Source organism: Chrysoperla carnea, chromosome 1 (genome assembly GCF_905475395.1).
Source record: "Chrysoperla carnea chromosome 1, inChrCarn1.1, whole genome shotgun sequence".
NCBI lineage: Eukaryota > Metazoa > Arthropoda > Insecta > Neuroptera > Chrysopidae > Chrysoperla > Chrysoperla carnea.
Window position 1 is genome coordinate 94,652,348 of NC_058337.1, and position 27,960 is coordinate 94,680,307.

Consider the following 27,960-nt stretch of genomic DNA (forward strand, 5'->3'; position numbering starts at 1 on the left):
TTTGCTAAAAGAAGATGGGCAACCTTTGAATGCTTATAACTTCTTCGATTTTTAATTTCACTTTCAAATTTTATCATGGTACCCAAGTCTAGTTTTACATTTTTATGGCTAATTCATAGGGTATCATACGAGATTATCCCCTATTATGGTTTAATTTTTTTGATTTCGGATGTATATTAGTCACAATAAAATAATTTTATTTAGATTTATTATCAACAGAAGACGTGATGTGACATCGTATACTTTATGGTGTGTCCTTGTAGAAAATGTTGTGACATGTATACAATTTTTATCTTCGAATACTAAATAGAGAATACGAAGTATCTAAGTCTGTTTTATACTGCCACATATACAACTTAGGGTAAGATTTAGTGCCTCGGATATATTTTTCCTTCGACCAACCTAAAGTTTCTTAATGGGCAAAGTTTCTTAAAATATTCCTACTTAAAAACAAGTTAACGAGAGAATGGAACTGAAAATTTATGTATTAATGTTGAAGAGAACGCCTACAATTGATGAAAATAATTCCAGGTACATCAGTGATCCCCCGTATACTATGATATTGTTCCATGAATCACAAATCTTTTACCACACATAAAATGGTTTTATTAAAATATCTTTAATACTTTATTTATCAATTACATATCTAAGAGTAATAGATGCAGAAAATATTCGCATAGCTTTATTTAAAAAATTTCTTTAAAAAACACATAAATTATAATAATGGAGTTTACCCCCGTTTTTTATTACATACGCCTTATCACAGAGGCCACCCACATCATTATATGTTAATCTTTATTTATTAAATTACATTTATGATGTGGGTGGAATCGGTTACTTCGTTCTTATCCAAGCAGCGACAATGTGATCAATTATGCACTCCCATTAAATATAAATTGTTCACACTGCCGCTGCCTGGATTCGAACCCGCAACCTAAGTATAATTAGTCCAACGGTCGAAGACTAACGTCTTAGACCGCTTGGCCATTTAGGCTCTTAAATGTAAAAAAACACATTAATGTAAATTTTGATACCTGGTTTTACACGTTCCCTTAGCCATAGTATTGGTTTTTATTTTTATTTCTTTTTCTTCCTTAAATTTATTAACTGTTTACTGTGTGTGTAATACGTACGAACTGGTTGTCTTTTGTTTTGTATGGTTTAGATTTATTTTCAATGCCCTCAAGTACCTGCATTAAATATCATTTTTACCCTATACTTTCTATAAATATTTTATTTTTCGTAAACAATTTTCTTTATTGCTAATACTAAATGCATGTGAACTTTATAAGAGATCACAGGAAATCTATAGAATTTTGGGGATGTCATTGAAAACATAAATCTCTCTGTTATAATTAGTTTTTATCAAGGGATTTTCCAATTTTCAATTCGAATTTGATGTTGATTGTTATACCATATAAAAATGAAATATATCAAGGTATAGTAACTTTAGGCCCAAGTTTGTAAGGCTTAAAACTGTTGATGCTACGGGCAAAATTTTGGTATAGGTGTTTATAAAATCCATTCCGATTGTCCGTTTGAATACCTATCCGTCAGTCCGACAACACGATAGCCCAAAAACAAATAAAATATCAAGCTGAAATTTTTATATTACGTAAAAAGTGAGAAACGTAAATGACCAAAATAGGTCAATCCGGTATTACGTCAATGGGTCCTTATTATCCATCTTGTAAACCTTTAGAGATAGAACAAAAGTTTTAGTGTCGAAAATGATCTTTATAAAAAAATAAACAACTTTTGATTGAAACATTTTTTCGTAAATAATACTGTTTACCCGCGAGGGCGCAAATTATATAGTATTTATGAAATGGGAATCACAGGTATATATGTGTGTGTGCTATGTATGTATATGTGGCTTTCTAAGAGTGGCTATCTTCTTTACTTACTTGACGTAAAAAACATTGTCTATACATATTATTTCAACAATGAACTCAGTCAATTGTTTGTTTCACTTATGAATGGATTTAATATAAGCGAGAGCCAGTTTGGCATAAAACGAAACTTTGTTGAAAAGTTGATTTGAAATGAATAAGCTGCTTCGATGGACATCGATGGCAATTCTATAATTAATTATTTAAAAATTGTAAAACCTATTTTGGTTTTAAGCAAAGTCAATTCATTTTGGGTGTAAAATCATAAACAAAAAGGGGAAATTTACCCTTTATTTTTAAATTTTTTCCATTTGTAAAAGTTAAAACTATTAGTACATCTTTGAGTGATTTCTAGTGAATATAATTTATTTAAAATTTCTAACATATTTTAATATTCATTTAACTCTAATATAATCTTGACGTTAAGTCTTATTTATCATAATATTTCAGTTTTATGGAAATTATAAAATTATTTATTATACCTTGTGGACGAAAAAACTATGATGACATTTCACTATTCGTAAACATTAAGACGAATGTTACAGAAAAACCACAGAAATGTTCTCCTTATAGAGAATACACCCATATATAATATATTATTTTAGACATTAGACATTCAGTTGGTTTAGTTCAGATAGACATTTGCTTCCCAACAACTAGTCAGTCGTATTTCATGAATATTGTTGATACATTATACCCGTTCGGGCAGAAGAGAAGATTACTTGATTCGTTTACATACAAAGAAAGGAAACTCAATTTCAAAATTTATAGAACAACATTAAATGAGCCTGTCAAAGTTGAAATCTCCAGTGGGAAAAATGTGAAATAATAGCTGATGGAGTTAAGAACTTATACCTATAATACATATGCGGCTTTTGTGTGTATGATTCAAATACAAAATAAATGATTCAACCTGAAATAAAATTAGTAGCAATACCTAAGTACAACGATAATAAATTGAAGTACCTGCATGCACGACTGGCATGCATCATTTGGTACTCGGCTGGGTGTTCCTGGTAACGTTACAATAAAAGTATTCTCCATTTTTTTTGTATTTCACTTGAGATTTCGATTAGATACTCAAGTACCTGCATAGAATAGGTTAGTTGAGGCTCGTGCATCATTTGGTACTCTAAAGAGGAACTTGGTTGATGGGAGATTAGTAGCTAATATAACATATTCAAGATGCCTTTGGAAACGTTTGTTGAGAGAACGGATTTCCAAAATTTTTATTTTTTTGAAAGTACGGATTTTTTATTATATAATACTATTTACTTTTTATTGAATATTTTTGTAAAAGTAAAAAAAAATTTAGTAAGGGGCCCTAAACTCCAACTTGACCGGTTTTTAATACACACTCTGTCCAAATTTCAGCTACCTGACTATTGTGAATAAATCATAAATTTTATCAGATACAGACCGCTGAGGGACAGGAAAACAGACAACGGAGTCTCAGTAATAGGATCCCTTTGGATACCATTTGGGTACGGAACCTTAACAATTAATTGTGAACTAGTAATAGAACTGTTTCCCCAAAATACTGCGGTTCTATTCCAACTATCGCTAAGTGTTAATATTATTGATTAAATGACAAAATCGTAGGTTCGTTTTTCTGAACTTTCATCAATATTTCAAATCGTTTCATCACAAATTGAAATTACTTGTACAATAAAATTATTCTAGTTTAAATTGATCTTACTTTATTCAAAAAAATCGTTTGTGGAAAAAATGATGATTTTTATATTGCAAACATCGTAATATTTTTTCTATTAAAATCGAAGGAAAATGTTCGATGAATTTGGTTGAATAGTATTATACATATCACTTGAAAATAATTTTATTTTACAATCATGTAACCCGATGTTTTAAGTTATAAATATCTTTTAATATTTATTTATAAATTAAGAAATGAAAAAACCTTATAAAATTTTAATGTTCGATATTTTCCTTTTCCTATTCTATAGTCTATAAGATATCACCGTGAATGGATTTTTCATTTGGTAATAAAAATTTGAAAACAAAACCTCTCAAACAGAATATTAGTCTCCATAGAAAAAAGACAAACAATCGGAAATCAATATCCGGAAAGTGTTCAAAATTTTCATTTTTAAAAACTTTTCATTTGAGAAAGGAGGAGTTAAAACTTTCATTGTATATTCGGATTGTTTTTATCTACAAACAAAAAATGTATAAAAATAAAAATTTGTTTAAAAAGTAAATATTTATCCTTGTTCTATATTTTTCGAAATGAAAAAGGACTAAATAGAAACTTTTTATAATTGCAAAATTATGTTTTTTTTTTTCGTTCTTATTATCCATCAAAGCTCACACAAATTTTTATTCGACTAAAACTTCGACTATTTTTCTAAATGTGGGTGACGATCCTCGCAATGTATTGTCAAAACTCAATAAAAAGAAATTATGTACAAAAAAATTATCGTACAGATGATTTGTCTTTGTTTTCGTTTTACTACTTTAGCTGGAAGTTGACGGTAGTGTGGATATTTTGGAAATTTGCCCATTTTCAGTTATTACAACCGTGAAAGTAAAATGCCATACATTAAAATATCTCGCAATCGTAAAATGCGAACGGTAAATATTGCTGATCGGATTTTCTTTTTTCATTAAAGCTACGCATTTCATGTATGTTCGAAAAAATAATAAGAGTATTGTGATGTATGTCTTCTTAATTTGTATAGCTTGTTTAACTATTCTATTATATTTTTTTAAATATACTTTTATATTTAGACAAATAATACAGTAACCTTTTCGTTTGAAAGTACGGGGTCGTCTGTATCAAATCCGGTGTTTCCGATTTTTTGCAGACTTGTTTGTGATCTTGAGTGCTATTTGTTGTTTATGAAATTTGTGCGATTATAACCCCAGAGGACTGCTTTTTAGATGAAACCTTTTCAGAACGTTTGTAAAGTGGACTAAATTTGCTACAATGAGAATGGACTCTGTAGACCAAATACTTTCCGAGACAAAGCCTTTCGAGTGACTTCGAGCGCCGAACAAAATTTTGTAAAAAATAGGAAAATTAGTGGAAATTTTGGATTTTAGCGATTATAAACCTAAAGGACAACCTTTTTGATGAAACCTTTTCAGAACGTTTTTAAAATAGATAAATTTACTTAGATTATTCATTGGAATAACATCACAAACAAGTCTGCGAAAATTCAGACCTACCGGATTTGATGCAGACTGTAATGTATAAAGTTACTGTAATAAAAGTATAAATATTTTTGTTGATTTAGAAACAAAAAACTCGTAGTCTATCTTAATTTTTTTTTGTATTTTTTTTCACCGGGGTATATCAAAAATTTATTTGAATTAAAAAATATAGTAGTCCGAGAGCCCAGACCCGCAGTATTTTTTAAATTTTTTAATTGTTTATGTATTAAACTATAATTTGGGCGCTAGATGTAGTATCTCTGGAAACCACAATAAGTTATAAAACTTTCTCATGTTTTTACTTTTAGAAGGAACTTCTTTCTTGTTCAAATTAGGATGTTATTTTTAAAGCACTCCATCTACCTTCAATAGTGTTTACGTCGTTTACACTATATTTGATTAGTTCAAGTTATTTAAAATAAATTTTAATAAAAAAATTTAAATATCATATTTTACAGTAGATTTATTTATTACATAAACACGTCATCATATCATGAATATACTGATGAGAATGAGTACATACATACATTGGAATATACTACGTATCTGTTCTGTACCGTGGCGTGGAGTTGATGACAAACTTTATGACAACGTTATTATGGCTACTAATAAATCACATATAAAGTTGTTAGCAAGAGTTACATTCGGTAGATAGATACAGATTTATAATATTTATACCAAAGGTATATTAATAACATTGCTAGCACCTAATTGCAAAGTGTGTCAAAAAAATAATTGTCTTTTGAATTTTTACTATGGAAAAAACGGTACAAACTACCAGGTGTTTGTCTAAGCGTAGATTGGCAAGGACAATTACTAAGTATTAAAACGCAAGCTGTTTATTTTACGAAAGACGTTGTAGAACCTGTTCAATGTTCCTTGAATTATTCTGCAGTTTCTCAGCAGATATTGCTTTTGACTGGAAGCATTTGTCTTGAAACAAGTGTATAGGTAAACAATTGAGTTAATTGTTGAAATACCCTATATAGACAGTGTTGAATATCAGTGCTTGTATTATTTTTATATCCTGTATATACTAATTATTATACCAAGATATACTGATTTTAGTTTCAAGTTTGGTAACGCTTAGACAAATTGATGAAACGAACAAAATTTTGGTAAAGGTGTTCAAAAAATTTCCTGAATAGTCAATTCCCGGCTGTCCGCCCGTCTGTCTGTCCGTGACCTCGATAACTAAAAAACAAAAGGAGATATCGAGCTGAAATTTTCAGAACGTTCTCGGGGCGTAAAAGGTAAGTTTGAGTTCGTAAATGGGCAACATAGGTCAATTGGTTCTTCGATCCGTAGGACCCATCTTGTAAACCGTTAGAGATAGAACAAAAAAAAGTTCAAATATAAAAAATGGTCTTTATAAAAAAAAAAAAAACAAAAAAACTATTTTTGGTTGAGAAATTTTTTTGTAAACATCACTGTTTACCCGTGAAAGCGCAAATTAGGCGAAACCTTTGGTATCTTCAACTAGAGTTAATGTGAAAAGTTCTCGAAAAACGAAGAAAAGTTCCAGAAAATACTTTTAAAAGTTTTGGGAATGTTGGAAAATAAAAATCGATTTCATAGACTCTTCTAATTTATTAAAAATAATGCAAACATTGTCATTCAACACTTTCTATACAGGGTATTTCAACAATTTACACAGTCATTTCTTTGTTTTCACATGTTTTATTTTTACTTGAAACATTATACCTACTGTATCGGACTAACATTTTCATCCAGGTACCCAAAACAAATCATCTTTGCCTATAAAATTTCGTTCTCCTAACAGTGCATTTTGTTAAAACTCATTGTATTATTATTAAAGTCCTTCTGGCACTTAGTACAAGAGACGGAATAAGGTCGAACTTTATCCATCTGAGAGCCAGATGAGACATATTTTTTATGAAATTTTATGGGTTTTTAAACACGCCTCTCATAGTTTTTCTATCGAAAAGTATTCATGACTATTTTTAATTAAATTATCTTTCTTCTAATACCCATTTCCATTATTTAACAGATCAGTGTGGATCTGTTCATACCATATGAACAGGTGAGTCAATAAAGGTAACTAACCGATCAAAATTGGCATCAGAATAAAGATAATATAATTACGAAAATAATGTTAAGTTAAAAGTTAATTTAATTAAAAATGGGCATGATCACTTTTCGATTAAAAAACTATGAAAGGCGTGATTATAAATAATAAAATTTCATATAAACTATGTCTAATCTGGCTATCAGATGGATGAAATCGGCCTTATGCCGTCGTTTGACTATTTTATTGAGCTCACGTTTTTAAAACATTCTGTAAAATTAAATCAGTATATAGTATAGTGGTACACATTCATACAAACTGTATTATCATATAGTATGATATGTGATTATAGATGACGATTACTAAAGCCAATATATTGATTACAAATTTTTATTATACCGATTGAATGAATTATTTTTATAACGGATTTTCTTTGTTTTTTTATTTTTTGTTATTGTTGTCAAGGGCTCTAAAACATATTGAGATAATCACGTTTTTATTATTGAAAAAAAATGTTTTATGAACTGTGCAGTTACGATATGCACATCAGTATTTCAATAAAAAACATTTTTTTAAAAACCAAATGGATTTTATTGTTCTTTATGTGTTCACTAAATAAATTATTATGATATTCGCTTCCAGATTATTATGAGAATTCAATATCGAACCAACCATTTTTTTCTCGTTTTTTTATTAAATTGCATTATGGCACCAGTCGTCTGTCCGTTCCACGTCTACATAAGACAAACAGTTTTTATGTTATATTAATTATAAAAATGTACCTTATTAATAAAAACACAAAGATTAAGAAAATTTTAGCTGGTATACGCTACACGAGCGTTAAAAATTTTGTATATTGAACTGTGAATGCATAAGCAGTTTTACAGACATTGATTTAAGTTGTCAAACTAAATATTTTCTTTCTTTTGAGTGTATTTTTTTAATAAGGTGCATATAATAAAAAACTTTAGATAAATAATAATGCAAGACCAATACCAAGATACAATGGTCAAGATCAAGGCCATTGCCATGATGATTATGGTCTTGATCTAACTACAAAACTACAAAAATATTTTACTGTAATGCTGGGTAAATATATACGTATTAGTTTGAAAAACCTTGAAAAAAACATTTTTAGCTATCTTAATAAAAAAGTAGAAAATAATTCCCATAAGTTTGAAAAAAAAGTAGAGTAGTTAAGAAAAAAATAATTTTGTCGTAAAAAAGCATCAATGGCTAAGTTAATCGAAAAATTCCTGACTAAGTTAATCAAAAAGTAAAAAAAAAATAAAATGGGAAAGTTCTAGATTTCAAAAAAAAACATATCGTTTGACGTCTGGTAAGTCCGATTTGGATGGATGTGCTGAGAAAACTTGAAAAAAAGAGCGAAAATAGTCGTTTTTACATTTGTTTATAAGTTTTTTTTTCGCTTTAAAGTTGATATTTTGTGAAGTTATGAGAAAAAGTTCACAAATCTTCAAATATTTTTTTTTATGTAATAATAACACTTTTCGTAAAAACTTTTGTCTTGGTCGAGAAATTCTGATAAAGCGCTTTTTCGGGGTTCAATCCCTTCGCCTAGACTTCTTGGATCATAATATTTCAGCAGCAAGAAAATTTTTTAAATTTTTGATGCCGAAATTGGGCTTTGAAAAAGTGAATAATATATTTTTTGGTTAACTTAGCCATTGGTTAGCCGTAAACAAAGAACGCTATGTTTCTTGGCTTGTTTACTTCTACAACGACGTAATTTTTGTTTTCTGATAGCTTCAAACATGGTATGCATTCAGGAATATGAATTTGATATCAAGTCACAAATGATTCAGGGAAAAAAATTATTTCTGTTTTTTAGTTCTTTTATTTGAAAGTGGATTGGATGCCTTACTTAAAAAACCAGAACTTGTATACATGTTTAACAATTTTTTGTTTAAAAAATGCATTAACTGTTTAGGTGGTAGAATGACTAATCGTATCTAGAGGTGAGTTAGTCCACAAAAATATTTTCTTCACCATACAGTGATAAATATATTTTTTGTTACGATTTAAAGTGGTAAATACATTATTTATTTATAAAAAATAACTCATGGTACGTTTAATGGTTCTAGTACCGTACTTCTTCGAATACAGTATATGACCAATCGAAAAAACTGAGCCAATCTAAACCCAATATATGCGACGGAGATTATCTATATGTTTTTATAATCCGTTTCCGGAGTTTTGCGATGTGGGTGATACAATTTTTTCCTGCTTTGCTGTAAATTTGACTTTATTCCGAGTCGATTAGTGAAAATCTCACCTTTCTAGTATGTATAGAACAGAAAATAATTGTTTTTGGGTGGTTTTTCGCCCATTCTCTTAAGGAATAACAATCAAGCACTGAAAATATAACTAGGCCTAAAATTTTTTCGGTATGTTGTTGAGTAAGCTTTATACTACAAATTTTGCATACATCTTTTGAGAGATAAAACCCGTAAAATCGCGTTTTTTCTTATTTTACGATTTTTTTCTCGAAAACCGAAGAGCTTTTAGAAAAATGTCCAAGAACACTTTTAGTTAATTTTATCCCCAATTATATGATACAATTTTTCGAAGCGCCTTGGTCAATATTATTTATTAGTTTCAAAAAAAATTAGTTTAAACAAAATCCTTCCGAATTATCCACTGACAATATACAGTTTAAAAATTACGATTTTTGATTTTAAAATTATAAAAGAAAAATGTTTTTTTATGACTCGAAATCAGAATATTTAAGTATATTTCATAATTTATTTTTGACTAACGATAATACCGTATTTATAAACACCTCTAATGTAATATACCTAGGTCGGTTGCATCGCATACAAGTGTACGACACATGTATAATGGTGTCCTCAATCTGTTGTTTTGTGAGATTTTGTTTATTTTATTTTTCTATTAAAAAAAGTATATATTCATTTATCATTGTTTAAAAAGGACAAAGACAAATGTTTGTGACTTTGTAAGGTTTAAATAAAGACAATAGTTACAAAGTACTATAGCAGTACATTTATACAAACAATTTTTTTTTTTTTTTTGTGAATTAAATATTTGTTTTCCAACGGTTGTTTATCGTTCACAACTAAATTTGTGTAACGATATACAATTGTGCTTCTCTGTGAGAAGTTGCTTTGGTCAAATTCGTATTAATAGGTACAATTATTTAAGTTGCTGTCAAAATTACATATACATGTTCATTATGTAAAATAATTTGTTTAAAACAAAATACACTTTTACTAACCAATTACTAACGTATTAATTAAGAATAGAGAAACTTAAGCAATTTCGTCACTTATTGTGACGTGTACAACTTGGTTATGTAACCGTGATACAAGGAAAAGCAGAAAGGTTTTTGATTCCGAAGTATCATAAGTAATGGCCACATGTCCTTAATTTAATGATATAACAGAGATATCTCTTTAATAATAGCGGGCTACATCAATCCACATGCACGTCCCAATGCGCCCAAACTGACATTATTATATTTATATTTGTTTAATTTTTATTTAGAGATATTCCAATATGCACGAGACCAAATCCTAGTGGGGGAAAAATGATATCGCTTATTTTTTGCATTGGGCAATCCCAAGAAGTTCCCAATCCCATTCATAACGAATAATCTTATTGAACATAACACAGTTATTCATCATCAGATCCCAATGTTTGTATTGCATCAATTTTTACTCGGAAAGCTACTCTAGTACTTCGATAAGTAGGTATGACTTATAATGGTATCATGTCCTGTTTTCTTAGTTAATTTTTCCTAAGCATAAGTTATAGGTAAATAAGGCTTATCTCGTTGATTGTGCATCGGATTCAAAAGCTTTTAGGGACATGTGGCCATTACAGAAAATATTAACTCACTTTTCTAGGACGCACTTTTGCTGCATGCAAATCTAAAGTGTAAAATTTAAAAAAAATTGTAATACTTATTTTCTATTTTGTATTCTATTGGTTATTATAACAGTTTTTGTTCACTTTTAAAGATCAATAATAAAAATTTCATGCAACGTTGAGGTTGATTATGAAATTATTTATAGTGAAAATTAGCAACACTTGGCACAATCCTAATTATAAAGTAAACAGAATGTTTTATTCCCATTCCATCTTATAAATAAATATCTAATGTGAATAGTAAGTATCTAATATATACGTATCAAAGGTGTCTGTACAAGGTGGTGTATTTAAATGTCATGCCGAAGTTATGAATCAAACAGACTCGTAAAATTAAGCAAACAAGCTTTGAGCTACAACTGGAATCAAGAATTCACCTCAAAATTTTTCGATTTTTTGCATAATTTTGAACCTGCATGAACCGACAACTGCCAATACTTTAAATTGTCGGATGATTGGCTCTAATTTCCCATTTTCAACTAGTAAGTTTCGTATAAAATTAAATTAAGTAATTATTTGACAGTTTATTGTATATATTTTGGTTTACATCTTGGCCACCTCAAAGTAGCGCACAAGAATGACATAAAATACGCAAAATATTGAAACTTCCCTTCCCATGAAAATTTTCCTCAAAATCGGATAAGATGTTCCCGATATTACCAAAAACATACAAAAAGAAATTTAAATTTTATTTAACTTATATATAGATTCTAGATTCAGATTGTTTTAACTAAAATCCAGATCAGTGGCAGTCAAAACTTTTTTGCGGTTTTTATTTTTATTTTTGGAGGGGGTAGGGTGGAAGTAAATCGGAAAACAAAGTGGATTCCAATTGGATAAACTCAAGTAAGATTTTCTTGTTACAACATGAATTTTTATGGAAAATAATGACAGACACCACAGATTGGCAATATGATGGTATTTTTAAATAAGCGTGGGAGAAATCCCGAAACTTCTGTACAACAAAGTAAGTTGGAACTGAAAAAATGTTCTACCACTTGCCAAATAACTTCCATATCGACGACACAAATTTTCAAATACTTTTCCCTCAAACATTTTTCCCTCCTGCTTTAGTCAGTTCAGTTCATTTCAATTGATATTTTGGATAATAACTTTTGTTCCTGATGTTTAAACGTAATTTTCCTTATAATTTTTAAAAGGATATCCTGTATATAATATATACCTAAAACAAAGTGGCATACTATGAAACAACATAATAAGGACAAAGCACATTTAAAATAAATATTATATTATCTTTCAAAAAGATATTATACTAGTATAAAATAGAAAATAATGTATCCAAGTGGCGATTTTTTTATTGCAGGTTGTTGTATTCGTTATTCGTTATTACTAGAGATACTACCATGAAATAAAGCAGACGCGTAGTTATAGAATACTGAATTACATCATATGCATGCTTAATGTATATATCAATATTGGTGTCATTAATAAAATATGTGCTTAAATGTCTTTACAATGAATTTATCCATTGTTCTGCAACAAAATGTTCAAGAATCCACAGCAAAAAAGAAAAATTACTCAGAAACGTTAGGATATAATTTACTGATAAAAAAAAAAAAAAAAAAAAAAAAATTACCCGACTTATAACGTTTTAAATAAATTTCATAAATTTTTTTGCCACAAATTCATACAAAAATGAAAGAATAATTCATCTTACATTTTTACCGATACATTTTTTAATAAAAAATATATATATTTTTTAATAAAAAAACCAATCAGAATCCCGCTACATTCACATTTTTGGCTTGTTTCTATGGAAAATTACGTTAAAATATAATAAAAGCAAGTTGAGAGACAAAACACTTACCATTATGCATGTTATTTTCTCATTTCTTTGGGTGGTGGCCTACCGCTTGAATTTTTGGTTTTGAAAAATCATTTTCAATTGTAAAATTACATGAAAATCAATTCAAAAATTTTTTTTTCAATTTTAAACCATTTTCTAAAAGGTATTTAATAATTGGATGAATACATTCAACTTTTTTTTTTTTTTTTTTTTTTTTTTTTTTTTTTTGTTTGTTTGTAAATATTCGAACGACGTTGATGTCATTCCTTAATTTTTATCTTAGCTTATTTGAAATTTTGCTCTTTGATTGTTTTGTAGCAGTCGATTCTTTTCATACAATTTTAGATGAATGTTTCATATAAATTAGCTAATGTTGATTTTAAGTTAGCCAAAATTTCAAGTTTTTTTATGGATACGGTTTTTAACGAAATCCGCAGATAAAATTCAATGGTATTAAACCAAAAAAATCTTGGCGTATTTGATATTACCAAAATTTATTATATTAAATTTTTCAAGTGATCAGTGCTGCAAGGGAGCGCCCTGCGAAACCACATATCTCTGTATCAAAATCAAAAAAACCCATTCCTTTACATTAATACTATAATGTGCGTTTTCTTTCGACATACATGCTTTCATTGCAGTTACAGTAAGTAATATACATAAATTTTGCATATTAAAGCACTCAGATAGATGAAAATGTGAAACCTGAAATTAAATATTTTGAATGGCCTATTTTTTCTTCGTTGTGTTTACACACATACTTTGCCTGCACCAAGTCAAGAGATCATGGAATAAAATTTAAAAGCAATAAGCCACGAGAATTTAAAAGCAAGTCTCTGAATGGAAAGATGACAAAGATGAGGAACCGTGAGAATTATGTCTGAAAGACACTTCGAGAAAATATTAGGACATCCCTGTTCTAAGTTGGAACCTGATGTTGTTTTAAAACAAATAATATCTAGTCCGTTAGTAATACTAACAGTAAACTTTAAGTGTATGATATATACCAAACTCCTTCATACTATTATTAAGAATATAAAAGTATATGAAAAATAAATAGCAAACAATGTATGTAAAGTATCCGTCTTCTTTGAAGCAGTTTTATTACCTACAAATATTAATTTTAAAAGAAAAAGTAATAATAATGGTAAAAATAATATTCTTGCATTTTTATTACCATTGTCTTTTTAGCGAATTAAATTTACCTTCTTTCTAGATTTATCTTTCAATTTCGTTTATTAATATAACCAGCTGGATTTTACAAAACACGTGATTTTTCAAACTCATGTAGATTATTTTGATTTCTTAAGAAGTCAGAAAAAAAATTATCTGAAAAAATTAATTAATAATAATTGTATTCATTGATAAATAACAGTAAAATTTCTTTGTAATCATGGCGCATCTATAATATAAAAATGAATCGCTGAATGTGTTGCTAAGCGTAAATCTCGAGAGCAGCAGAACCGATTTCGCTAATTATTTTTTTTAAATATTCCTTGAAGTACAAGGGTGGTTCTTACGGAGAGAAAAATTTAAAAAATTGTCTGAAAAAGTCTAAAAACTACACTTTTCTATATTCCCATTCAGAAGATTCGTAATGATAATTAAAAGTCAATTTGAACTTTAATACCATACCATAAAGTTTAAGTGTTATTAGAGGTATTTCGGGAAAGCAAACAATTGAGTGACGTTAGTATCGTATAAATATTAATGTCAATTTATCAATATTTATACTATTGTAACATTACTCAAAAACAAATTTCCTATATGTTAAAATGTAAATTGTCTGTGGTAAAATGTCTAGCTGGCCCGGTGTCCCGAATAGCAGAATAAGTATTTTAAAAAAAGAATCGACTGTTAGGCGGTACGAAGTTCGCCGGATCAGCTAGAAGATAATAACTATTTATTTTTATAATTAGTTATCTTTTATCATGGCGTAATATACTTATCAGTTTTGGCAAAAAAATTTTCACCGGTTGGTATTTAGTTTTGTGAATAATAAACTCAGAAGACAAGTATATCAGCAATTGTTATTGACTTCGAAACATATTTCAACAATATCTTCAATCCCTATTATTGATAGTTTTAAGGACATATTAAACATAGTTATTTTCTGATCATGAAAATACAGTTTAAGTCATTTAAATGATTTATTTTTATAAATATCTGTTTTCGTTGCCTATATTTCATTTAGCTTTAGTGAAAGCACATTAAACGGACAACAACCTGAGAAAAAGAGAATCCTTTGAACTCAATAATAATGTCAAAGAAATAAATTGTTTAAACAAATGAAAAAACGAATTGGAACTGTTTTCTACAACATTTATCATAAAATATGATTTCAAAAGTATCAAAAACGAAAACATAAATTTTTATTTCACAAATAATATCATTTACACAGTTTTATACATATATTCTACAAATAGTACCTACAAGAAAAACAGATTTTGAACTCAAACATTTTAACATCTCGCTGAAAATTTGGTTAAAGGTAAATGAATAAAGTAAATTTCAATGTGGCTGTCATGTGGCGATTTTGGAAAATCGGGAAATGGAAAACGACTATGACAAAAATAGTCTCTCTCTCCGACAACTTGATAACTGTAATAATATGATAAAAGTAGTCATTGTAAAATAGTATATCTTAGAAAGGCAAAAAAATAATGTTAAAGAATATCTAATTATGGACTGCATAAATACCGCACAAGCTATGCTATTGTTTATCGAAAAGCATGTTAGACTAATGTTAAAGATAGAAAAGTTACTTTTTCTGTCTGATTTAGTCTTTGAAGGATTGGTGGATTTTACATCCCACCTGCTGCATACCTTGTTTTTTACAACGATTGTTGCTATCATAATTGCTAACGTAGATGACACCTACATTCATAATAATATTGTTTTATTTTTAGAAAAAATTCATGAGATCATGACACCAGACAGTCATCCATCCGTTTTTTAATATTTTCTGTTTTTATAACCTACTGCACGTGTTGTTATCAGTCATGACAATCGGAGTCATTCGGGGCAAGTGTGCGCATCTTTCCCTTTCAAACTATCGTGTTTTAAATTTTAAAGCTAAAGAAATCAAAACATGTATTTTTTGTTTGGTACACTATTTGTCTCTATTTGAAAACAGAAAATTGAATAAAATAATAATATTTTTCTTTGCCACTAAAAGGCTCTTGCGGGTAACCGAACACACCCCTACGAGGTAAGGAAACTCATATGGGGTATGTAAACGCATTTCTTAGTAATGCACACAAATCCTTACGAAACATAGTTTTTTGTTAACAATATTTCTTCTTTTTCTTATGCTTTTTATGTTAATTCACTTTTATTTATAATTACAAAGCTAGTTTTGCTTCTCTGCGTCACGTTTTTCAAAATTGTTGCCCTGAACTGGTTGCCAAGTTTATTGATTTTGTTCTAGTTCATTTAATTTTGTTCGTCTTTAGTTTCATCGTTCATCTTTTCTAACAAAAAAAAAGTACAGAGTCGTTAACCAATTTTTGTATTTGTTGCAGATTTTATTCAACAAGTTTTTTTGGTACTTAAATTAATGGTGCTTTAACTGCAACACAGTTCAGGTAAGTCACATTCAACGTTTTATAAATCAGAAAAAAACAATTTTACTATAATAAATTTACTAACTACAAAAGTAATTGGGCTGGCCCTTTAAATTTCATATTCAGCACAAACTTTCTTTTAAATATGAGCCAAGTTTCCTTTTTAAACATTTGAGAATATCTTAGTTCCCTTTATTAATAGTCATGATATATATTTTTCAAAAAATATTATATTTAAATAAACATACTTCAAACACTTAATAATTCTAAAAATATATTAAAAAATTCGATAAAAAATTATTTGAAAGAATGTTTCTGGTATGAAATATATTTTGAAGTACTTCAAAATCTGTTTTAACCATCCATACATACATTAAATGATTTTGTTTCAAGTGTCTATTTTATGGCGGTGAAAAAAAAGAATGATTCCAACTGCAGTCATTATAACCAGATCTTCATTTCGATACTAAAGTAAAAACCAGCACGTGTTAATTCAACCTTGTTTCAATTTCTGTGATGAAGTATTTATTTTTTTCAAAACAAATTGAATACGATTGGGCTCAATACAATATAAAATATTTGTTAAACGTCTTTGACAAATAAAATATAAAATATATAGTAGGGGAAAGTGTGGTACCTAGAAACGAAATTTACATTTATGTGTTTTTAAAGTCGTGTTTTAAAATATAACAATAGAAAAAAACGTGTGAACTACGATAAAAGCGTGTTAACTTCGGTTCAACATTATGGTGTACTATGATTCACACCTTGATGTACCTAGAATAACCTCCACTGATTGGTTCCTGAAGTCGTTTTCTTCATCATAGATACGTATACAGGGTTGATCACGCTATACGACATGGGTTGATCACGTTAAGATTATGGCTTAACGGCTTGATTTTTACAAAAAAAATTCCAAGGCTACATGGAGGGTTATTGACTGTACATTTAAAAATTATTTTCGAAATATACAGGTTGACCGGAAACGCGGTCATCCGGAATGCATCAAAGTTGTATTTTTTAAAATGGAACACTCTGTTTATTATTTAATTTTCAGATTCTACGATCAAAACGAAGGTGGTCATACAGGTTTACCTCACTTTAACTTTACGGTTTCCTAAATATTCTGTATTTTCTAAAATTATAGTAGCAATTCGTAATTCTTTAGTTATAATTTTGTGACAACCTGTAAACTTAATTCAATTATTCACAGTTGCGACAAGAAACTCAATCGATTAGTAGACTCCAATGTTAACTTTGGTTTGAAAAATTGATGTAAGCTTTGAGAAATTTTACATTAAAATTGCTACTATAATTTCAGAAAATACCGAATATTTCGAAAACCGTGAAGTTAAAGTGAGGTAAACCTTAATGGAAAACACCTTTATTTTGATTGTAGAATCTGAAATAATAAACAGGGTGTTCCATTTAAAAATATAATTTTGATGCATTCCGCATTTCCGTTCACTCTGAGTATTACGAAAATAGTTTTAAAATGCACAGTCAAGGTCTAATGGCCGGCTTCAACCATTGGCCTCAGAGCTTGTTTCGCTTGCAATATAAATATGGCTAATGCTACAAACAAGTAACGCCAGACAACATTTTCTAACCCACTAAAAGGTTTTATTGAACTATCATTATTAATTTATCGAAATCAATAAAACCGCAAGAAACTTCAAGTAGAGTTGATTGGCTCTGGCGGTAGGTATGGATATAGCCGTCCAGGTCGGTGAGAGGACATACATGGATGTCCTCTCAGGTTTACAAACTGTGAATTACTAATGTTCATCGCAGATTAAAATTTATTTTCTAAAATAAAAACTATAATCTGTAATGTTCATGTTTTCAAATCCAATTCATAAATACAATTTTTTTTTATTGCAAAATTTATTATTTTTGCCCATCGAAAATAGTGATAAAATTGTTTTTTGATTCACAAATATTCGTTTATTGAAACTGATCCATAATATTCGTTTATTGAAATTAAACGATAAACGAAAATAAAGTTTGTTTTTCTAGTTTTTTTTTAAATCGAAAATATTTCCCATCAATAATTGATCGTAGTAACACAGTTGTTAAGCATTTAAAGGTGACAGTTATTTTAAAAATAATTTTTATTTTTTGTTCCATAATGTAAAAAAATTGTTTTCATAACAATGAATATTTGATTCGTCATCCATCTAAATTTTCTGTGAATATTTTTGCAAAAAATAGTGTCAAATTTTATTTTTTTTGTTCCTACTTTCGTTCAAAAAAATTAATATTTGATTACTCAACAAAAATCGATACAAGAAGAAAAAAGTATCAAATATGGGGGACGCCGGGCCAGCAAATTTAGTATGTAATATAATCCTTGCCTGTGGATCAGTATACGCAATGGAAGATTCAAGAAATGGATGGGCTTGGCGAGATTGGCGATGGGTACATCTTGGCTATGGTTCTATGTTGGTAAATGCTGGACTTGGGATCTGGAATTGTAAGTGGCAATTTGTATCTATATGAAAGAACCAAGTAGCCGTAAGTTTTTGTAAACTGGTTGTGCGTCAACACCGAAATTTTTTTGTGATTGGAAAGTTAAATATTAATTTCGTAGGAACTTGACTTAAAATCACTAATTAAAGCTGAAAGAAACTTAAGTCAGCTACGAAAAAATACTTTCAGCAAAAGCTTTCCAGCTGATTAAAGGTCATTTTTCTATGGTCATAACTTTGATCTCTAGATGAATTTTCTTTTCTTTTGTGATTTAAGAATGAACCCTTCTCAGTCTAAACTGGATGGGCTTAACAGAAGGGTTTAAAACCCTTCCCAATCTCTAAGATAATCGAAAGATTTTACTTTTCGTTTAATTTTTCCATTCAATATAAAAAACCTTCCAGGTTCAACAATTATGTTCGGTCAAAATTGAACATAATTTAAAATATTTTCCAATTTTTAAAATGATACTCAGAGCTAAAAAGGATCATCAAAAACTTCATGTATCGTTGTGTTCGAAAATCTTTTATACAGAAACTTGCCAATCCAGAACTGAAATTAAGAATTTTAAATACAACTTTTGTTTTAAATAGATTTTGCACCTGGTATCGATGATGCAGTCAAACTAAGTCATGGTTTCCGAGATCAATTGTTTATAGGAGCCTATAACTGCGACTTGTATGGTGCTGTTAGCCCAGGATGGATTCGATATTTACATTTAATACCAGTAATCATTCCATTAATGGATAACGAACCGCTTGCGGCTGCAGGCATGGTCTTTAACTTGATATCAAATTATTATTTTACATTTACTCGACCTACAAATACACGCTACGCTGCAGCTGTTCTTGCCACAATTACAGTTATAATGCATTTCGGAAAACTTCCACTTGACGAATCAATACTCGCAAAGGATGATGTGGAAAATATTTTAATGGCAATTTTTGCAATCGTTTCAGCACGTGCAGTTCGGTATTAATTTTTTCCAAATATCGTGGATGAATATCGAGTACGATCAGATTTATCGAAATCCAATCTGGAATTGGGTAACTAGTTAACAGTCTATTTGATACGTTGATGTTCTTGTATCAATTTTTATAGAAATATTAACATATCAAGAATCCGATAAGATTTTAAATAAAAACTCTTGTATAGGAATAAACAAAAAAAATCATCTTTTGCATGTGTTAATATTATTGTACCAGTTTTTAATAACAACAATAAATATTATTTTACCAGCAATTTAATTTTATTTAGCAGAGAAATTCTGTCGCATAAGATTGTGTGGGACCTTTGTTCAATACATTTGGATAACATAATTTGAGTGCTATTTTTCCAATACACAAAGGTATTGGCAGTACTTTAATATAAAATCATCGAAAACAATTGAATTAAGTGTTGAAATACCCTGTATATGTTGATAATGTCAGTGCTAGCATATTTTTTTTTATAAATTAGAGTATAACAAACAAACACAATTATTTCATTTTCGAAAATTTTCCAAAGTATTTTCTAAAATTAAAGCTACTAAAGTTTTGTTCTAATTTGAGGCCCCGGGGGTAAACAATGATGTTAACGAAAAAATCTTGAGAACAAAACTTCTTAATTTTTTTAAGGTATATTTTTATTTACCGACTTTTGTTCTATGTCTAACGGCTTACAACTTAAGTCCTACGGACCCAATACCCGCTTGGCCTATTTTATTCAATTACGAACTCAAACTCCCTTTTTTGGTTCTGAACATGCTAGTTTTTGAGTTATCTTGATCAAGGACGGATGAACAGACGGCCGAACGGATAATCGGAGATGGACTAATTAGGTGATTTTATAAACACCTACATTCCAAATTTTGTTCATATAATCAATATTTCTAAGTGTTACAAACTTGAGACTAAAATTAGTATACATATTCATTGCAAATAGAGGATATTTCTTGAACATTTTTGTCAAATTTCTTCTATCATTTTTTTAAAGAGTGGTCAGTCACTATTTTTAATTTTATCATATCCTAGAGTAATTGCATTATAATTTCAATTTTATAATATAATGAAATGGTATAGCTATAAATATTCCCGCTTGTGTCGCCTTAGCTTGTTCTGTAAAGCAGCTACCTCCTTTGAAGTTTCCAGGACATCTTGTTTGTTTGTCCATATATATCCTTTTATATGTTGCTGTCTCACATATTCTTGAAATACGAAGTTTATTATTGCGGATATTATATGTCTACAAGCATTAGGTTGCGGGTTCGAATCCAGGCAGCGGCAGTGTGAACAATTATAATTAATGGGAGTGCAGAATTGATCACATTGTCGTCGCTTGGATAAGAACGTAGTAACCGACTCCACCCACATCAAAAATGTAATTGTAAATATAATTTGTAATTAAATAAATAAAGATTCACAAATAATGATGTGGGTGGCCTCTGTTATAGGCGTATATGTCAGAGAAACGGAGGTTAAACCCCATTATTATTATTATTATTATTATTATTATTATATGTCTACAAGCAAGAATTCGATGTAGATACTATATTATTGGATTATTTCGAATATTACAAAATATTACCATACATAATAAATTTAGCGTAAATTATATTTTGTTTACTGAAAATAATAATTTTTGATCTTACAAATGCAAGCACGAAATCGAATTAAATTTTTTTTTATAAATGGTCATCTGTTTTACCCGGAGCTCGGGGTGAAAACTTGTAGCACGGGACTGAATGTTGGTTTATATACGATATTATAGTCTCTGCGGTATGCCATGACATTTATTTCCTATTTAAAATCAAGAAATTAATAATCATAGTACCCTTTGGACATAGCAGTATGAGCGATGATACAATGACAGATTTTGGCAAAAGATGTTGGTGTATTATTTTAGATTTACAAAAATAAGTTAAAATATATTTTAATTTTTTTTTTTGTAAATTTTCAATTGAAAAAATTTATTTTATGAAAAAAAATAAGAAAAAAATAAAATAATTTGTTTATCATTTCTACAAAATACAAAAGCGGAATATTACAATGGGCCTTCAAAAACCTGCCAGTTTAATAACTAATATCGCATTAGGATGTGGAGCTGGTTACGCACTCCACTATACGTTGACTTGGTATCGTGGTTTTCGATACGTACATCTAAGTTATGGAATAATGATAATAAATGCTGGTTTTGGGGTATTATGTTGTAAGTATAATCGAAATAATTTTCCGAAATTATGTGTCTCAATTACGTATGTTGTTGCTATTATTCTAATAGTAACTCACTAAATATAAATTTTCCGAGATTGAGTCGTTTCCAGAATATTCGCACTTTTTAAATGTTTAAATCTATACGTCATTTTAAAATACCTACATCTTGTTGAAATTTTCCACAAACAAACTTTTATCATTACTTAATATTATGCAAAAAAAATATTATATCACCTGGTACCGCTGGAGTTGTATTTTGCTAACTCTAGCACTTGACACTGTTGCGCAACCAAGGGATAAGTGACAAACGGATATACTTTAGAACACAGTAAGAAATATAAATTGGCAAAAAAGCTATAATGCATAGCTTTTTTATAATGTTTTCTGGGCGTAGCATGTATACGCAATAACACAAATATTTTGATTTAGGCGTAGTGATCAAGTAAATGTTTTGTTTTAATTTTAGATTTGGGTTCATCCTTTGAAAAGCCATTCAATTTTACATATGCTTTGCGTAATCAATTATACATGGGTGCTTTTAATACTGATTTGTATTTACTGGATGGATATGAACCAAAGTTTTTATGTTATGCACATTTATTGCCAGCAATAGTTCCACTATTTGGCAATAAAGAATTAACTGATGTTTGTATGATAGCTCAGTTAATATCAAATTACTTCTTTTGTGTGAATAGTGGCTATGAATATGTATTTCAAACGGCTGCCACAGCTACACTTTACTTGTTAATTTATTTCAAGAAGTTATCATTTGATGATGTACTGAGCTTAGATTCTATTGATTGGGAAAGTATTGTAATGATTGGATTCGCATTGCTATCGGCACGTGCCGTTGCTTATTAACAAATCGAAGTGTTGTCAAGAAATTTTTGGAAAATATACTAAAAATGGTTGTTTTAAAGAACTTAATGTAAGTTTCTCAATTATAAGCAATTATATAAGGAGATATTTACTTTTTGGATAATCTTCGGTAAAAAGCATTATATATCTTCTTATTGCATACATAGATAATAAATTTTCAAGAAAAACATTATTTTGGCTCAAATACACTGATGATGGTATATCTTATGTTTCTGTGATTTCAACAAGTTCGATTTGGAAATTCTTGAAAAATTATGTCTCTTCCAAATGAATTATTTGTCTAAAACTATTTTGAAAATATATTGCAGTGGTGGAAAAAATAATATTGCCGATTAACAAGTTGTTACTTCGTTTACAAAGAAAAGAAAGGTTTAATCATCATAAATTTTCGTTAAAAGTTTTTGAATAAAATAATATACCCTTATGAAACTTGTTTATTTATTATCACTTCAATTTAATACACTAATTATTGGTTTAAGTAGTAAGTATCGATACCTGTAGCTATTAACTTCTATACTAAAGAATTTGTTTCTGATGGCATGTAAAATCCAATTCGTTGACATATAACTACATTTCTCTGTAACAAGAAATAAAACAATTTAAACAAAATTATATTTTTCTAATTTTATTTGGCTTATATTTTATTCTCGTACGATTTTTCACTCTCACTTTTCATTCTAAACATTAAAAAAATACATGGAATTCCTTATTAGCATTTCACTCGGCTTCAATGTGCAAGATACGAAAGTTTTGATAGACAGAATTTCCGGAGATATTTGTATCAAAGTTTATTTGAGTAGGAAAGACTCCAAATTTTAGTTCCGCGTCCGTTCCAGGTGGAAACTTTTTTAATTTGATGAAACATATATTCTTTAGAAAGTATGTTTTCATAAAGTTTCTGTTATTTGCCTTTTTTCGGAGGTGAACCCAGAGATGGTTCTACTATGTCAGGCAAAACTTTTTCTGAATTTCTTATTCAAGTATTTTACTCATGTTATAACAGAAAAACATAGTCGTTAAATTGAAGCCTGCGGGCTCGATCCAAAATACTCGAGTGCGCGAAATCAGAAATATGTTTTTTGCTTAGTTTATTTGTATGCTGTTTAAATATCAGATATTTGTAGTTCCAAGTCACTTATTAAAAAAGAATTGCCTAATTGAATTAATATTAAAATAAAAATTTGAAACCTTTTTATTTTAATATGGAGAATTCCATAATAAATGTTCGAAGGTAAACAAAATTCCCAAGTAGATAGCAGGACAGAAAAGGATAAACGAATCAAAAGAATTCCTTTGAGACATTCTACTGTTTAAAAATAAAATAAGATAATGGTTTTTTAATAATATAATAAACAAATGTTTTATATTATTTTTCCACATATACCATAATTTTTGCATAAAACACTACAGAATTTTTACATGAAAATTGTTATAAACCATTCCCAGAATAACTTAAAAAAATCCCATTATTCCATTCTCGCATATAATGTGAAATATGTAAACAGGGCACTTTTTATTATTTTTTTACCTAAAACTTTTGTATATTTCTAACGATACGCTCACTTAGAATACAAAAGCAATTATCATTTTAAGTATCAAAACTTTTATTTTGCTAATTTTTAAGTCTAGTTTGCAAAATTCGTGGAAAAAATTTTGTCAATGAATTCTTGTTCAAAAAAGCATATAAGCTAATATGCTGAATGTTGCCAGAAACCCTATTTTGTTTCAGAATTTTATAAAAGATGTTTAAAGATGATGTGAAGATTTTGAAAAGCTCAAAAATTTAATTTATTTGCCTTAATTTCCAGCGTTGGAAATAATTTTTTCCAAAAATTAAATTGTTAATAACTCAAAAACGGTGAACTTAAGAAAAATATCACAAGTAGTCTTTTTGACGGAAAATTACCCAAAAAACTTCGGGTAGCTTTATTTGGTTCTAAAATTTATATTTAATAGTTTCAGAGGAAGAGAGAACTACAAAAATTGGACCAATAGGTTTTCTGGCAACAGCAAGAATATTAATCTACCTATAAGCTTTTCTGAACAAGAATATTGACAAAATGCGATCCTCGACTTTTGCGCACTCAATTCTATCTAGCGCTTGCTCTAGTCGGACTTTAAGATTTTTAGTCAGAATATGAAAACTAAAAATCACAATAAGGTATACTAATTTAAGTCCTAAGTTTATAGGAGTTTGAAATATTGATGGCACGAACAAAATTTTGGTAAAGATGTTCGTAAAATCACCTAATCACTGTCCATTTCCGTTTGCCTGTCCGTCCGCCTGTTCATCTACCTGTCAGCACGATAACTCAAAAACGAAAAGAAATTAGTATAGCATGCTGAGGACGTCAAAACTGAGGTCAAGTTTGTAAATAAGCAACTTAAGTCGTTTAGATCTTGTGTCCGAAAGACCCATCATGTAAACCGTAAGAGATACAACAGAATTCGAATGTTCCTTATAACAAAATAACCACGTTTTTTTGTGATATATCATTTTCTCCAAAACTATAAAAGATAGAGAGAAAAAAATTAGTAGGTAAACTAGTCAACTAGTAAGTCTTGTTAAAGATTTGAAGAACGGAAAAAGTTTCGAAAACTATAACAAATGGCGGCCAAAAGCCCGTTATTAAGGGTTGGTTTTTAAATCTTTCTTATTTACTAAAAATAATGTAAACACTGATGATCAATAATATCTGTATACGATATTTCGAAAATTAACTCAGTTAGTTGTTAATTTTCACTTGTTTAAATCTAGTTTGCTCATATCTAATCATTGTTATTGAACTTTAATGTTCAAGTAAATTAATACTCAGGTTACACACATACCATATAATAGCTGCATCACATTTACTCTATGTCTTCCGTTTGTATTTGTACTGGTCGTCTCTCCACTGATCATGGTAATGTAATAACAATATTTTACACTTGACTTAACAAAAGAATAACAGAAAACAAATGAATGATATATTATTTTTTATAAAAACAAATTTTTATATATAATGCTTTTGTTTTAAAAATAATAATTTATAGAAAGAATATAATATAAAAAGCTTTTTATAATTCTTTCTTTGTTTTTAATATGATATCGCCGACTATTATATTTATTCGTTTACATAATTAATTTGTACATATGTTTGTTATCGCAAATATCCAAAGGCTCTACTTATTTATTTCTGCGAAAATTGAATTTTTTATTTAAGCCTACACACAAAATGATTGTATTTTTTTCTTAATTCAAAAATTACTAGTGCTGTAAAAGTAACAAAAAATTGTATTCGTTACTGAAGTAATCAGTACCCGTTACTGTCGTATCGTTATGTCACTCGTTATTTTTGATACATATTACCTAATAAAATTTCAATTGAAAAGACTATGTCAGTTATAGTTCAAATGTAAATTCAAAATGTATATATTGATAGCATAATAAATAGTTAAACTCGACGGACTCAAAACAAGTTTCTTTCTTCTTTTCAGATCATATATTTGTTAATACACTTCGATCGGCATCTCAACGAAGTCGATATCACATTTTGTTTGCGCGATATCGATGACGAAAAAAATGACCACGAACGTACGTACGTACGAACGTTCTTATACACCCACACTTCTTCAAATGGGTGTTAGAGCCTCGTTCTAAACATGAAACGTAAAGATATGTAGAAAATTACGATTTCGAAAATCGAACGTATTACAATAACCTCCTATACTGACAAGTTAGAAATTTGGGTACGCCAAATAATGTACGCTACCTAATACCGAGTATCGTTTCAGTACGCGGTACAAGATGGCGTAGACGTTATTCAGTATTCGGTACATACGGTTTGTTACAGCTTTCAAAATTACTCCCAAATTCCGAGCCGTCGTGAAATAACTATCGACTACTACGTGTTTTGTATCAAACAATATCTGGTAAATACAACCTGTACTATTTGCCTTAAATTAGTGTAAAAAATATTCCCAATATAGAAAAATGCAAGTAATTTTCGAGTCAAAATGATAGCAAGATTTAAATATGCATCGAAGTTAACATAGACTATACATATCCTTGTATTTTCGTAAGTAAATATTTTCAATTTAAATGTAGAAACTAACATGTAAAACTGAAGAACACTGGAATATTCAGTGTGTCCAATTAAGTCAGACTATATGAAAAGCTTTTTTATTATTTGTTTTATAAAAAATAACTTTGTTAATAGGAAGTTATATATCTAAAAAACCTCAATTGACCTCTGGTAAGTCCGATTTGGATGCGTAGGTGCCGAGAATATTGAATAAATTAGCGAAAATAGTCGTTGGTGGAGCTATGAAAAATTGATTCACAATAACGCATTTTTTCTAAACGAAACACCTTTCGTAAAAACTTTCCTCTTGGTCGAGGGATTATGGTACAGTGGTTTTTCGGGGCTTAATCTTTTTGTCTAAACTTCTTCTGCTAAGATAAGGACGGTTTTTAAAATTTAAAGAATGGGTTTTCGTTTTGAGATCTCTCCAAACTGAAAATAATTTTATCATCAAATCAACAAAAACCTTTCAAAAAAAATACTAAATTTAATCGAATCGGTTTATTTGTTTGGATGCTATAATAGCATAAAGAGACACACAGAAGAAAGTAAGACACACACATAACCTCTATCTGGTTGAGTCGGAGGTTTAAAAATGAGTCCATATATATTCGGATGAAAGCTTTTGAATGGTACTTTAGAGTACTATTTAAAAAAAAATAATTTTATTATTTTTATTATTGACTTACGATTATACAGGATTGATTTTTTTAAAAGTTTCCATCTTTACATTTTGAAAACAGAAAAGCACGCATCGGTCCAATTTTAAGGGGGACTAAAATATAGTATTTATTCTTGTTCTTTACCGCAAAATAAGCAACTTATCTTTGAAAAATGTTTAATTTTTTTGATTTTAGGTTTTTTTTCAATGGTCTTTTCCCTAAGTCTTAAAAGGTATGCAATAATAAGTTTGAAGAAATTGAAAAATGAAATTTAAGGAATCTGTTGCCTTGATACCTTTTGCATGCTACATTAAG

General features: G+C 29.0%; 2 protein-coding genes across 2 annotated transcripts; both read left to right on the top strand.

Annotated features, from left to right (window-relative positions):
• Window positions 1-18,523: 18,523 nt before the first annotated feature.
• LOC123305898 lies at window positions 18,524-19,973 on the top strand. Its single transcript, XM_044887736.1, has 2 exons — window positions 18,524-18,853; window positions 19,443-19,973. Exons 1-2 carry the CDS (start codon window positions 18,688-18,690, stop codon window positions 19,826-19,828), a joined length of 552 nt encoding a protein of 183 aa, XP_044743671.1. The 5' UTR covers window positions 18,524-18,687; the 3' UTR covers window positions 19,829-19,973.
• A 1,827-nt stretch (window positions 19,974-21,800) lies between these two features.
• On the top strand, window positions 21,801-23,342 carry LOC123306083. Its single transcript, XM_044887957.1, has 3 exons — window positions 21,801-22,035; window positions 22,507-22,968; window positions 23,228-23,342. Exons 1-2 carry the CDS (start codon window positions 21,876-21,878, stop codon window positions 22,899-22,901), a joined length of 555 nt encoding a protein of 184 aa, XP_044743892.1. The 5' UTR covers window positions 21,801-21,875; the 3' UTR covers window positions 22,902-22,968; window positions 23,228-23,342.
• The last annotated feature ends 4,618 nt before the right edge of the window (window positions 23,343-27,960 follow it).